The sequence below is a fragment of the Eleutherodactylus coqui genome, chromosome 1 (genome assembly GCF_035609145.1).
Source record: "Eleutherodactylus coqui strain aEleCoq1 chromosome 1, aEleCoq1.hap1, whole genome shotgun sequence".
Lineage (NCBI taxonomy): Eukaryota > Metazoa > Chordata > Amphibia > Anura > Eleutherodactylidae > Eleutherodactylus > Eleutherodactylus coqui.
In genome coordinates this window covers 138,995,165-139,011,116 of record NC_089837.1, presented here as the reverse complement: position 1 = coordinate 139,011,116, position 15,952 = coordinate 138,995,165, and the positions used below count along the sequence as shown (strand labels likewise).

General features: G+C 43.3%; 1 protein-coding gene across 14 annotated transcripts in view; it reads left to right on the top strand.

The window, feature by feature from the left end:
- Positions 1–905: 905 nt before the first annotated feature.
- Positions 906–15,952, top strand: part of TNIK (TRAF2 and NCK interacting kinase) — a 254,044-nt gene continuing 238,997 nt past the window's right edge. For 4 of the 14 annotated variants that reach the window (XM_066601124.1, XM_066601158.1, XM_066601133.1 and 1 more), the window contains exon 1: positions 906–1,162. In XM_066601124.1, the coding sequence (XP_066457221.1) occupies positions 1,106–1,162 (57 nt within the window). In that variant the 5' untranslated portion in view covers positions 906–1,105. The remainder of the gene's footprint in view (positions 1,163–15,952) is intronic. The other 10 variants (XM_066601149.1, XM_066601142.1, XM_066601116.1 and 7 more) reach the window with 4 other exon arrangements.

Below are 15,952 nucleotides of genomic sequence, written 5' to 3'. Positions count from 1 at the left end.
GCACGACTGGCGGTACGCAGCAAGTATGCAATGTCTTTGTGTACTTGCTGCATGCCGCGGGACTGTTCCATACGGGTGGTACGCAGCGAATTATGTTCGCGTGCAGCCAGCCTTTCTATTGTATTCGGAGTATAGAATAATATAGTAGACTGCACTATTCTGTACTCCATATATAACGGAAACTAAAAGAGCCCTTGTCACACCACTTTGGTGTCCGTTTCACTAATGAGTGTGGGGGATTTGAATTGCGGATTCTGCGATCGCCGTCCGCGGTAGAACATGGGCATTGAAAGGCATGTATTTTCGAATTTTCCTTAATACCCATGGGTACGAATTGCGTATTCAGCGAGTGGAAGAAAAATCGCAGCATGCTCTATTTTAGCGCACATTCCGCGCAGATGGCCTGAATAGAATGGAGCGATCCACAGCCCATACGCAACTTGATAGGGGAATAGATAGAAAAGCCGGAGAACCGGCTGGAGGGGGAAAAGGTCTTTCTTCCATGCGGATGATACGCTGTGCATACTCATCCGCCATCATTCGCAATTATTTTCCGCATACGGAATCCGACCCGTGAGCAATTCAGGTGTTCTGTTTAGGGCAGCAGTGATACAACCCCACCAGAATCCTGCAAGGTGGTGAGAACCACTATGGGGACGGCTCCCTTGGGGGCCCCCTACAGAGTGGGTGCAGGTGAGCTGATGGATGTGTCTGTGTGCATGATCCCCCCTCTAACATCCTATGCAGACACTGGCACCTGGCAGGATCTGGGTGTGTCAGCCCCCCTGGTGACTAGTGGCCAGCACCCTGCTCTCCCCACTTGCACAGGGGGGCTCTGCCACACTTCTCCCCTCCGGAGGGACGACACACCTCCCGTGTCTGGGTCCTCCCAGGAAGCTGTGACAGCCGCTCTCCATCCCCGCGCTGTGCATGAGCCTCCTTATTCCAGCCGCCCTCCCGGCACCGCTTCAGCATGTCCTGCGTCCGTCCTCCCCGCTGATCGCGCTGCCCTCCCGCCGCTCACCTCCCCGGCTCAGGGAAGCTCAGCCGCTGCTGGACCCACAGACACAGAGAGACAGCTGAGGACTAGCAGAGACGAGGAAATATGGCGAGCGACTCCCCAGCCCGCAGCCTGGACGAGATAGACCTGTCAGCGCTGAGGGTAAGACATGGCATCCATCAGTGTACCACAAGGGGGGCATCTTCGCCCTCATCATCTGTGCCCGGTGCTCTCTGCCATGATGGCATTGTTCTGATGCCAGCGTTCTAGAACGCTGGGGCTCATCAGATCCATTCTGCATGGATGGCAGGCTTCCTTTCTTGTGTGGAGGTGAGGCAGCACGTTATCTGCCTGCAGTGTGAATGGAGGACACCAGTGTGCTGGCTCTTTGTCACTCCATGATTCTCATTGTATCACATATTAGGCTCTTGTTCTCCTTGTCCTGCAATACCAGGGATTGCAGTGACACTTTACTTTTCCTATGCACATCCCCTGAGCTGGGAGACAATGAGATGATAGCAGGGGGCAGCATTTCTGTTCTCCCCTAAGGTCAGAGGCTGCACAGAATATTAACATAACCTTATTTATCCTGATAGCTAGGTCCATCCTAGCAGCACATGGATGCTCATCCCAGGATTTTCAATTTTTTTTTTTTGTTTTTTTTCCTTGCATCCAGCCTTTCCTACAGCACGCCAGCCATTGTTACTATGTGGGTGCCATGTTCATTTAATATGACATGCATAGTCACTGGGAATGGGAGCACAAATAGTGCTCTGTATTAGCTCTATAGATGCTACTGCTGACAGCGGTCAATGAATTATAACCCCAGGCCTTCCTAAAATGACCTATGCTAATGAGATTGCAGCAGTGTCTACATGTCATGTTCACATGGTCTGTAAGAACAGAGCCTCTTTGTACTGTATGTCTTTATATGTCACTCAGATTAAACATGGACAGGGCTAGTCAGATTGCTTGATGAGAGATTTAGCTCTGCTCCATTGCACAGACTAGCTGTCTCACCCAGGAGCCTGGATATTACACACATGGACAGCCCATATGCTTGCCTCCTTTTAGGGGGTACATTGAATATGGTTACAAAAGGCCAATTTCAGGATTTCTGAGCACAGGCTTGTTCAGTGTTTATTTATATAGGATTTACTTTATTTATATATGTATTTATGAATTACAAGAATTATCTGGATGCAGCATCTACATGACTAATATACAGCATATTCGTGCTGAGGATATCACCCAATATCAGTAGTAGCTGCCCACGTTCTCTGTAGGGCTTGAATACAATTTATGAGGACTGTAGAAGGTCAGGAACCATAGTGATGCCTTGATGGCTTCCACTTATTTCACACTGTATGATTTGGGATCAATAGTGCATTTGCTGTCTAAGCTGATGATAAAGACTCCTACAATTGCTCAGAATGGTCTTTTACGCGTTTAACCCCCTCTGTGACAGAAGAGAATTTTGGCCTGCTGTATGAATGGAAGTGGCCCAGAGGGATATTCTGCAATCTTGACTTGCTTGGGGCCGTTGGGTTGGTGATCTCACATAACCCAGTAGCTACCGTACGGCTTCCTTTTGTAGACAGTTTCTGCCATGATAGCTAATATGAAATCTACTTAAGAGGCCTCACCATAAATAGATGTTCTTTGAGACCTAGTGCTGTGTATTTCCTGTTGAATTATACTTATAAAATCCGTCAGTGAGGAGCGTCTCTGTCATTCAAGGACAGATCATCTGAGTTTTTATAAAGCTGAATGAATGCAAATGATAAAAATGGGTAATATAAGTATTGGAGTACGTTAGGCCTTATGATTTTGTTTAGAGTAGGCATCACGCTGGCCTAGTCCTGCTCATTGCTGATAGCTGGTTTAAAGGTGTTTTCCCACCACTGTAAAGAATTTTTTGTAATGGCATGATATAAAAAAAGAGATAGTACTAAGTTGTCTTCAATGCTACTGCTGACAGTGCTCCAGGGTTTCCAACCGTATATTAATTCCTGGACAGTCCGTACATTTTTTTTTTACATGATTTTTTTTGAGGCTGGGGGTACTTGAGCAGGTTGTTATGACTGTAATGAGCATTTTACAGTTCACAGTAAATGCTGGTAATGAGTTCATATCAGTATCTAACCCATACCTTTACCATTTACTATGGTCCCCCAATGTGTCCATGAAAAATGTTGACTGTCCGTAAGTTTTGGATACATTGTTCAGGAAAACCAAAAAATTCAGGTTAGCAAACCTCCTCACTCAATGGACTTCAGGCCATTCTAACATGACCTAGATACTAATGAGATTGCAGCAGTGTCTACATGTCATGTTTACATGGTCGTAAGAAAAGAGCCTCTTTGTATTGTATGCCTGTATTTATACCGAGGGGTCACATGACTGCCTACATTACTGTAGATAGACCAGTCCATGGACAATACTATTCTACCATGCAAATAGAGGTCCGCAGTGGTAAGTGGAGAAAGAGGCATTTTTCTCTAAGATTTTATAAAGTTTCTTACAGTCACCAGTACTATTCATTTGGGCAGCTTGTTGGAATGACCGTGACCATTTAGGTGCTATCCAATGGACAATGCTTAACTGCTATTACACTTTCATCACTTTTGTCTTTTTAGCTTAGTTCCATGTGCTCATACCTATGATCAGTTACCACGACTTGGCTGTAGAACATTCTAAGCTGTAAAGAAAGTTTGAGGTAGTCTTACAACCCCTCATTTGTGGCCTAAGCTTCTGTTCTGTCTCTCACATACTATACAGTTGTGGACGGAAGTTTTGAGATGGACACAAATTCTGGTTTTCACATAGTTTGCTGCTTAAGATCTTTTAGTTAGATGTTGTTGGTATGGTAGACTGAAGTACAACCAACTATAAGCCTTTTATACGTTTTAAAACTCTTACGGACAAATATATCAAGTTTGGGTCTTTTTCAAAACGCATGTATGTGAAGCCCATGGTTTACAGTGGATTCTTTCAGGCTACAAAACATCGCTCATGTGAAAGAACCCACCGGAAACCATGGGCTTCACATACATGCGTTTTGTAGCAATGATTTTGTAGCTCATGTAAAAGAGGCCTTAGGCAAAGACCCAATATTTATTGACCTTTTTTTCAACACTTCTGCAACTTGTCTTGGCTTGCTGGATTTTGGCTTCTGGGCCAAATCCTAACTGATGACAACCCATTCTTTCTTAATCAGTGATTGGAGTTCATCATAATGTTTGTGTGTTTGTTTGTTTGTTCCTGGATTGTTGAGAGAACTTGCACCTTGTAGGACGTTTAGATATCCTTTTTCATCCATGGCGGTGTTCTTAGGCAAAATCGTAAGCCCACTCCCTTGGATGAAAAGCAACCCACACATGAATGGTCTTACTGTTGGCATGCACAAAACTCAACTTTTCTCTTGTGGCTATTACTCTACTATATGTCGCAAACAATATATACAAGGAAACACTGCTTCCAAATGTAACAGCACTGAGTTACGGTGCTGGTAGGGGACGTGACAGGGAGCAGGGTGATATATTTCTTTTTTTTATACTCGCTCGCTATTCAGCCTTGTCCTCCTATGAACCTGGTGCATTGCATGAAAATCTGACTGTTTTCAGAGTCCCGAGTGCGCACTCTTCTATACATGTCTATGGGAGAGCATACACACGGGACTCTGAAAAGAATCAGGTTTTTATGACATGCACCGAGTGCAGAGGGGAACACTGCTGGGGCTGGTGAGTATAAAAAAAAATACATCACCTATCTCTATGTAACGTCCCCTAAGATTACTTAGGCTCCTTTCACACTGAGTAATAAATTGTTTGCAGAAGGGTACGATGACAGAGTTGGCTTGTGCAGCCTGTTCATACAGGCAGATAAATCATTTGCAACTTCTGGTAAAATACATAAGAATTCGCGTAGGCCACCAATGCCAAAAATAATCAGACGTCCCGGTGGTTCCACTTTGCCCTTGTGGATCTTAGGAAGGAAATTTACAGGGTGGTCCCAAGGTATGGAGACACCTGAATAAATGGAAAATTGTCTTTGGGAATACCATCCTGTGTGTGGCGTGTTGCTAAGTGGAAGGGGAAAATCTGTGTGGGGCAGTGTCCAACATGGTGCCCATTTTGGAAGCTGCCATCTTGGGACCAAGTTGATATTTTCAAATGGGAAGGGGTGCATGTGATGAGGAATCTAAATGTATGCTTTAATGTCATGCCCCTTTATTCCCGCCAAAGTTATTAACAATTTTTTTTCGTGACATGGAATACAACAATGATCCATTATAGCATATGCCCGATGTGCTCCCCGTAGTTTCAAATCAACAAGGCTGTCTTCTTCTATTCACAATTCACTAAAAGTCACAACATCTCAGCATAAATGCTTGCACGGGCATCCAGGATCCGCTGTTGCATGTGCGCAACACTCTGAATTTTCACCATGTAAACCTTGGACTTGACAATCCCGACCTCCAACCAGATAGAAGTTCAAGTGGGTAGGATTTGGTGTGTGGGAGGACCACTCCACTGGGCCTTGTCACCCAATCCACTTTGCCTATTGATCCAAAACCTTGTGGACATCATATCCATAATATGGGGGGCACCATCCTGCTGGAAGAACACAGAGAGCATGTCACCTTTGTTGCACAGTGACGGGAACACCTCATGATGTAACAATTGCTGGCACTTGGCAGCAGTAAGGTTATTGTCAATGAAGAATGGGCCCACTATCTTTGTACCTCACCACACTATGACTTTTGTGCGAACCGTCTTTGAGGAATCTGCCCAGTATGGGTTTGTGTCAAACCAGTAGCGAAAGTTTTGTTTGTTCAACTCTCCGTTTATGTAGATGTTTGCTTCATCACTGTGAAATGTGAATGATGTTGCAATTGCTTTGACACCCATTCCGCGAATTCAACATGGAGATCATCCTCAATGAGATGATGCAGCAATTGGATCTTGTATGGGTGCCATTTGTGCGTAGCCCGATGATGGTTTGGCTCACCCCACTTTACTGTGAAGAACACCAGGTGCTACAATTTGGGCTCTTGCAGAAGGATGCCAGGATGGCCATTGTTATTACTTCATCTGTGGCAGTTTTGTTATATCCACTTTTTGGCAGGTACAACACAAAACCTGTTTGGTGAAATTTGGCAAGCAATTTGCCGACTGTGCCATGGTGGATGGGTAGTCTGTTATGGTTCCAACCGTTGAAATCCGCTGCAATGACTCGGGTACTCTTTCGGAGTTCAGCACAATGTGTGTCCTCTCCTCATGTGTTATCTTGCAGCCATATTTGTGTCTGTAACAAAGAGAATATTGGTAATACCCTTTATTTATGTCAACGTTATGACACATTTAAGCAATGATTTAGATTCCTGATCAAATTCTCTATCAAATATTTAGGTCACATGCACCCCTTCTCATTTGAACATATTGACTTGGTACCAAGATGGCAGCTTTCAAAATAGTCACAGTGTTGGACATGGCCCCTCACAGATTTGCCCCATTTTTCCTTAGCAACATGCCACACATAGGATGGCATTCCCAATCACTGTTTCCCATTTATTCAGATGTTTCCATACCTTTGGACCATAGTGTTGTGTCAGTACTCTCAGAAATTTAGTCACCAGACCATCAAATACCTTTTTGGGGATAATACCTTCTTAAAAGGTCCATTGCAAAATTATAAATAGCCACTTAGTAGGATTGGAGATTAAAAGGCAATTATCCATATGTTTTTGTCTCTCAACTGCCTGAAGGTCTCCTCATACTTATCAACTGGCCAAATCGCCATGTTTCCCCACTTTTATCAGATGGCTTGATAACCACTATCTTCTACAATCAAACAAAGCAAGACCCTCCAGAGAATTTGGATTATCCCTATTGATTGATTTAGGCATAATAGACCATGGAAATTTACCTGTTATTCCCCAGTTTGCTCTTGAAAGAGTTCCTCCAATACAGTTAAAGCCTCCCGATTAATATGGCTATTAACTCCAACTCCAAAATTAGTTCTATTATGAAGAATTCTCAAAATTAACTTTCTCAAAAACAAATAAAGGTCCTTCATATTTGCTAAAAAAATGAAAAATGAAATTTATTACTGGGAGAGAAAGTCAAATCTCTGCAAAACTCAACACTGGACATCAGAAAGGGTAACAGAAGAAAGATGAATTGCCTCTAAATTGTTGTAAGATTTCTTGCCACCTTATTGGGTAACACGATTCTTATGTTTGGCATGTATTACTCTGGAAATGATTTCTCAATTGTAGATCATGACCAAGAGATCTATCATTTCTAGATGTACCATGTTCATCCCAAGAGGAAAATGAGGAAACGGACTGCGATCTAGACTGGCAATAAGACCTAAAATATCCCACTATCCTCCGCCATTTATAAATCCTCTGCTCCTTGAGATGAGTAGTGTCTCTTTTAATTTTTCTGGATTTAGTAGAGCTAATTTCCTCCTTCCATTAAAAATTCTTGTCCAACTCTTCCTTAAGGTTCTCCAGGGCTGGGCCAGGGAGGTCCTGCTTAACTGATCCTATAAATAATCAATTTCTTTCGCAATCTCCAACAAAATAATATTATTTAGTTGTTGTATCAAGAGTTCCATGAAACCCCTACAACATCTATTAGCAACATCTACCCAATTGCACCTAAAATTTTATATCATCAATTACAAATGATGGAAACAAATAAATTCTAAAGCCCCTAAGTATCAATAATCTGGGTAGACATTATAAAAGAAAAACTTTTTTCACCAAGTATTAGTCCTGTTTAATAATAATAATCCTTAAAATCTCACAGTAGATTTATGTAGTATTCCTGCCATTAACCCTTTCCAATCCACTGTCTGACGTCGGAAGACATTCTGATTGAAGGCTGTACAGCTCCGATGTCGGAAGACGTACGGCAGGGTATTCTTACTGTATATTACTGGCTGCTCTGTTGTCGGGGGCCTCTCCAGCATGTCCCATACCACAGTACTGGCTCTAGCCAGCAGATGGCGCCATTGTGAAATGACAGAAAGAGAAAGCCTCCTAGGAAACCCAGAATCCAAAATTGGATTGCAAAGGGTCAATATCTAAAACTTGAATCCTCCTCAAACACCTGATCTAACTAAGCCAACCAGAATTGTTCCAAAGCTTTAAAATCCACAGAATCCAGAGCAAGATCAATATACTTGAGGTGTGCTGCGAGTCCTGCGGGAAGCCAGGAGATTTAAAAAAAAAAAAAAAAAATCTCCACTGTGCATGTGCGAGGGAGGGCGTGCCGGCCGGCGTGCTCGCCCACATGCCAACGCACCCGCCCACCTGCTCGCAGGAGATGTCGGGCAATCCGCACACATCCGGACTAGTAATGTCCTCATGCCGCGGGCAGGGTGGGGTCCCGCACACAGAACCCAACCCGCCCGTGGACATGAGGCCTTAGAAAAAAAATAGCACTGCATAATAACTTTCAGTACCACACATAGAAGAAGCATAAACCAACACAAAAATGTATAAACAAAATTTATGGAAAAGCAAATAGTTAAAAATCATAAACATACTAAACACAACCACAAGAAAAGCGGGCGCTGTCACTTTAGATTTTTTTTCTCCTTTAATATATGTATCATAATGGTCCTTTTGACTTGTCATATCTTATCACAATAAATGTATATTATCATTTCTTCTTATTACTCATTTGTTGACGCACTTTTGTCACAATATATATGTTGAATTCTTGTCATGGGTTGTTAGCTATATAAAAAAAATCAATTTTATTATAGTCTAACTTTTATTTATGATGTGTATATAATGTTTTTTTTAATATGTCAGTTTTAGTAAATCTTTGGGGTATATATGTTATCATTGGAATTATCATTAAGGGTTTATTTATTGTCAAGACCTTATGATAAGGATATTTCGTATATAATGATGTAGTTTGCTACCTTCCAAGCTCCGTCTCCATTGTGTTGGGTCTGTTTGTGGTGCACTTGCGTCTCAGCCCTGATGTTGGCGCACACTGCCTCTGGCTTCATAATGTGGCCTGTTCACGCATGTGACCTATTTCCGGTCTGCAAGTGCGTGGTGTCGTTTCAGTGTCGTGACGCGATGGGTGTGCCCTGTCTAGATGCCGGGCACATGCGCCGTTTATGCAGATGTGCCAATTTGATTATGGAACTTGATTGCGCAGGGTCATTATGTAACGCTATAAAAGCAGGAGAGAGAGTGACCCTGAAGAAGGCACGCGAAACGCGTGTTGGGGAAACTTAGCATGTTGCCTTATTGGTAGGTTTGGGGATTATTCTATTGGATATTAACTTTGCATTGTGACTATTGATATTGCATTATGTATGTGATGTGATGTAATTAATCCCCTCTCCCATTTGGCTTCCATGCATATATAGGCTTTTTCTCTTGTTTTTCTTTTGGTTGTGTCTAATACATTTACGATTTTTGACTTTTTGCTTTCCAATGAAATAGGAAGAATGGGTTGAAGATGATAACCAGCTCTTTAGGGTGAATTGCAGAAGACTTGAAAAAAAAAGGGTCGGCACTGTAAATATTTTCTTCGTGTAAGGCCGCCTGCAGATGGCCGGGTCGGATCCGGCAGCGAGAATTCTCGCAGCAGGACCCGACCCGAGCGCCTGCAGGGACCAGCGCGTATTCACCCACGCCCGCCGGCTCTGGCTGTTTGATGTGCCGGCTTGCCGCGCAGCCGGTGCATGCGCAGACCGGAGCCGGCGGCGGGTGAGTGACGTTTCTGTGTGGGGCTCTGCCGCGCGAGAATTCGCGCGGCCAAACCGTGGCCGTCTGCATAGGATTGCGTTTGTTAACGCAATCCTCTGTAGGCTTCCAGTCGCGGAAATCCCGCCGCGGAATTTCCGCCTGTCTGCAGGCGGCCTATATGTGATATATTTGTCAATAAAATTTGACAAACTTACGAAATGTTTATAATTGAACTTCAGTTTACCATTGAAACATCTGACTATGGCCGGCTGTCCACAGGCATTGTGATACTGCTGCGGATTTCCACCGCACTTTGTCACCACGATTTTCTGCGATGAACCTATCATTATGATAGGCTCATTGTGGAAAATCACGGCATGCTGCGATTTTATTACGTGAGCAGAAAATCACCATGATTTTTCGCTCATGTACATCGGGCTGCGCCTTCCATAGTTATCCTATGGAAAGCGTTCATTGCGGTACCCATGTGCGGATTATGGCCACGGGTAACACAGTGAAATATCGCCAATGAACAGGTGGCCTTAGGCCTGGCTCAGAGGCGTAACTTGAAGCTTTTGGGCCCCAATGCAAAATCTGTAACAGGGCCCCCAACTATAAAACTTTATTCATACTACTAGGCTTACTATATGGAGAGGTTAGGCCTTATGGGCCCACTAAGGCTTCTGGGTCCGGGTGCAACCGCATCCCCTGCATCCTCTATAGTTACGTCCCTGGCCTGGCTCACACAAGCGGACCAGATTCCGCATGTGGGAGGCCTACAGCGGATTCCACGTGTGAGCCTGGCCAGTCACCTCAACTTTATTGGAGGCCATCCGCACAGTTTCCGTGGCCAAATAGAGCATGCTGAGATTTTTCCTCTGCTTGCAGAATACACAATTCGTATACGCGAATGTAAGCGAAAAAGCAAATGTACATGCCTTTCAATGCCCGTGTTTTGCAGCGGAGCCTCCGCGTGGACCCTGATCGCGGATTCCGCGATTGGAATCTGCCCATATGAGTCCGGCCTAAAAAAAATCTAAAAACACTGAAGCAGCAAACTATGTGAGAACCAAAATTTGTGTCAATCTCAAAACTTTTGGCCAACAGTGTACACAGCAGTTTATACACAGATTGGCTGCGGTGTATAAGCCCACAATCGTGTCAGGAATTCAGCTCACCTCGTAATTTTCATTACAGCAAAGATAAAATGAAACTAGAACCAAATAAGCTACCTTAGAGAAAAGGAAGTTCTACAACATTAACTGGTTGCATGCTTACCACCACCCACATCCTCTGGTATGGCTGATCACGTTGTGTCAGCCCAGTAATGTCTCATGCTCATCCCTGCACAACCAATGAACTCTATAACTCTATTCTGGGTCAACATGCTATTAAAATTGCTGCTTTGAATATATATATATATATATATATCAGGCAGCTGGTAATCTTGCAATGTAGGTGCTAAACTTTGGGAGCCTCTCATAACCTGAATCTAGTTGTATTGTTGTTCCCAAATTATCTCACATAGCTTTTCAAAGTCATAGAGACATGTCAAAAGTATCGATCAGTGGCGCTTTCACTGCTGAAAGGCTTGTCTTCGGCTGCTTCCGGCAGCTGAAAATGGCCATCTTCATCTGCTAGAAGCTGCCAAAAGTGAACGAAGATAGTTGAGGGGGCACAGTACATGGGTGAGCGCTGTAGCCCCCTTATTCTAGCAATCACTGGGGTCTCAGCAGCGGCATCCCCCCTGATCAATACTTTTGACATGTCTCTAAAAGTGTAGTTACCCTTTAATATATATCTTTTCCAGGAACAAACAGCTTTTTATGTCAAGAAATCAATGGATTCATGTTCTCTATTAGTTGAAGCATAACTCCCTAAATTGTTTAAAACCTTTCTCTTTGTTTACTGTGCATCTCGATCCAAATATTTTACCTTGTTGAATGTAGATTTATTGCCTGTTTCTCATAAAGATAGCGGGTTATCAGTTAGGCTATGCTCACACTGGCTAAATCTTCATCGGATTTGCTGTAGATTTATGATACGAATTTTCATGTTTGAGCCCCGAAATTGCACAAGGATGTAGTCCAGTTAATCAGTACCATTCACATGCTAACATGCATTCCACATTTAGGAGAGACCTTTCACTTCCTCTTTTTTCCGCACGTGGATTTCAATTCCCAGTGCAGTAGAAAATCAGCACTGTACATACATTGGCATGGATTCCCTTTAAAACCAATGGGACTCTTCACGGGAGGATTTTATTGCAAATTTGGATTCCACACAATTCGGTGAAAAATGTGTGAACATACCCTTAAAGTTCCCAACTGAGATTAAAACACATTTAAATCCTCTATGCACATCTTTTATTGGTTACAGCATCTGAACAGCACACAGTAATGGTACATGAGTATTACATTTGTGGTATATGCCAGAATTTCCTGATCTAGTTCTCTGGCAGAGGTATGACATGTCACCCATAGGCTCCCATGATAAAAATGTGTACCATGTGATACCTGCCTTTTATTTTTTTTACTGGATGCCTCTATAGAATGGTGGGTTCAACTACACTATTCTGTACAGCAAAAAAGGGTATACTGATGTACATGTTCAACCCTTCAAAGTCCAAAAGAACACTTTCTTTTTTTTTTTGGTCTCCGTTGGGTGAATGGAGGCCCATGGATACGTTTTCATATATGCTAGGAACTTTCATGGTGCAGATGTCAGATATACACTAATACCCCAGTATGAATCCATCTTTAGGATGTATCCAGTAATGTAATTAGGATAATGGATAGTGTCCTTGGCTAATCTTCAAGATATGAAGTTATATCAATTTACCTTATTTGCATATCCAACAATGAATGACATAAGGCATCATGGAAGGCTTGCTTTAGGCCAGCATTTCATACACCGCACTAAGTAAAGATTGTACTGGTGTGAAGTGCAACCAATGTATCAAGAGGCCCATCTGTGGCTTGTTCATGCTCCACAATAGTAGCTGGCATAGCTTTCAGCTATAATTTAAATAGCTTCTGGCTTAAATTACAGTAAATGTGAGTGGCCATGCCTCTTCCCGGCAAGCCGCATGCAGTTTGTAAAGAGGAAGAGGTGGCATAAAAAAAAAACTAAATTTTTTTTGTCAGAATTTGCTTCTAAAAGGGATTTTATGGGGAAATATTATCAATGACCCATCAGCTGAATGGGCTCCCGCTGTCGGTGCCATAACACTGAGGAGTATGGAGTGGAAGCAGTTGGCTCTGACCCCTTTGAAGTGGTCAACGCTTGTAATTGCAGGTGCAGCTTCCATTGATTTTTTTAATGAGCAGTGCCTGCCACTACACAGGTTGGAGTAGCAGCTTCCACTCTGTACCCCTGTGTTTTGTGGCACTAACAGTGGGTGCCCGTTCAGCTGACTGACCAGGGTCTAGAGGGGTGGACCACAGCTGATGACCTATCTTGAGGATAGGTCCTCAATAGTACTTTCCCTGAAAATATCCTTTAAATCTCCCCCTAGGTCTTTAGCTGAGTGACCTGATTACATCTTGGCTCTAACGCAGCCTTCTAAGGCAGTTGCTTTGCTAAAGCTGCCCTCATCAAATGTAAAAGCAGTTTTTTTTTTAAAGTGAAAATGTCTATGAGTAAAAACAGCTACACCCTGAAATGCCAGACCATATACTTTATGGTGACAAAAGTATTGGGACACACAAGGGGGAGATGAAATTGGATTTTATTCACTTTTCAAAACGGTGTTGGGCTGCTTTTGGCCTCATTGACTACAATAACCCTTGTAGGCATGCTTCCAACCAATTCCAATTGATGTGTGTTGGGATTTGCCTTTGTTTCTTGAGGAGAGCTTCAGATAGTGATGCGGGGGGATGATGGGCTTGTTGGGCGTGCATGGATTTCACGTTCTAGTTCGTCTCAAAGATGTTCGATGGGATTGAGATCAGGACTTTGGGCTGGACAATGAAATTTGCAGACGTTCTGTTCCTCAAACCAAGCCTCAACACTGCGTGCTGTATGACATGTTGTTCAGTTATGTTGGTAGAGACACAGAGCTTTACCAAAAATTGCCATAGGGTAGATAATGCCACATTGTCCAGAATGTCTATGTACCCATTGTCGTTCAGGGTGGACTTCACTACAACCAATGGCCCTAGTCCTTCCCAGCAGAAACACCCCCACACCATAACAGAACTGCCTCTAAACTTCACAGTTGGGACAATGCAGTTACATAGAAACCGATCTCCAGGTAACCGCCATTCCAAAGTTCGGAAGATGGTGTACTGTGATTCCACTCATTTACAGTCCAAGAATGACGCTCCAAGCACCATCGCAGGCGCTCGTATACATTCACTGCTGTGATGTTGGCTTGCATGCAGCCGCTCGTCCATGGTAACCCTTTGTATGCAGTACACCAGATGTATTCTATTTCTGAATATCATTGCTAACAATGGACTTTAGAAGGTCCAAAATCTCTCAGAAATCCTAGAATTGTAGAGCTGGAATGGACTTCCAGGGTCATCGGGTCCAACCCCCTGCTCAGAGCAGGATCACTAACTCATCCCAGACAGATGTCTGTCTAGCCTCAATTTGAAGACTTCAAAAAGTTTTTTTTTCCTAATATCTAATTTGTGTCTCCTTTCTTTCAGTTTCATCTCATTTTGTTTTTTGTTTTTCCTTGTGCAGATGAGAATAGGGCTGATCCCTCTGCAGTGTGACAGCCCTTCAGATATTTGTAGACCGCTATTAAGTATCCTCTCAGACTTTTTTTTCTGCAAGCTAAACATTCCTATATCCTTAAGCCATTCCTCATAGGACATGGTTTGCAAACCACTCACCATCTTGGTAAAAGTCCTTTTACACACAAAAAAATCTTTTAAATGACTGAAAGATTTAATGATGTATTTGCATAAAGTGTTAATGGCCATTAATACTTTATCATCTTCATTTGCATGTAAAAGGACCTCCAGGAACTGTTTGCAGAGACCAGGGTGGGTTTAAACAGCTGCTGACACATTCCATTGTTCTCCTGTAGGCTGCCAGCAGATTGCTTTGTTCTCTTCACGGCTAGTGGAAACATGCCTTGGGGAGAACATCCTGCAGTCTTTTGAAAGATGAGGAAAATACATTCAAATGGATTATATTTGCTCGGTCTTTCAGCGGCTGAATGATGGATTTTAAATCAGCTAAAATCCATAGTTCAGATGAAAAGTATTACATTTAACGATTATCGCTCATTTTCAGCCTTTGAATGAACTTGTTTGTCGATGTCTTTTTTTAAAATCGTGGTGCCCAGAACTGGACACAGTATTCGAGATGAGGTCTGACCAAGGAAGTAGAAGGGAATAATTACCTCACGTAATCTAGACTCTATGCATCTCCTAATACATCCAAAAATTGTTTGCCTTTTTTGCTACTGCATCACACTGTTGACTCCTGTTCAGTCTGTGATCTATTAATATACAGGCACCCTGCACACGGGTGGAAATTCCGCGGCGGGATTTCCCGCAGAATTTCCGCCCATGGCCGCTGCCATAGGATTGCATTACAAAACGCGGAATACAAATCGTGGCATGTTCTATTTCTGTGCGGGTCTCGCAGAGGCCCACACAGAAACGTCAGCAGTGCTGGGGCTGCTACGCTCTGCACTTTACAGAGCCGGAGCCGCGGGAGCAGATGAGACTCACACTGGTCCCTGCAGAATTCTCGCAGGGGATCCGACCCGGCCATCTGCAGGCAGCCATACCCAAGTCTTTTTCACATCTACTGCTGCTTCACTCAATGCCTCCCATGCTGTATGCGCCTTTTTTAAATTTTTCTTGCCCAGATGAGGGACCTTGCATTTCTCCTTGTTAAATACCATTCTGTTAGTCACCGCCCACTGTTCAAGCTTGTCTAGATCTTTTTGAATCCTCTCTCTCTCTTCTGCAATGTTAACCTTTTTGTTGTTGGCGAACTCGATCAGTTTCTCCTCAATTTCCTCCTCTAGATCATTTACAAAAATGTTGAACAACACTGGGTCATACTGATTGGTTGCTCAGGTGACATCCCACCACCATACCCCGTTGGAAGTCTGTCAACTCTACACCTTGTGGCATTCTGATGGTTTCTGTACTGGGATATACCTGTGTGATACTCTCCTTTTATACCTAATGTTCACACATTTGCATTTCCCCTTTACCTGGCAGCACAAGATTGGTGGGTGCCCAATACTTGTG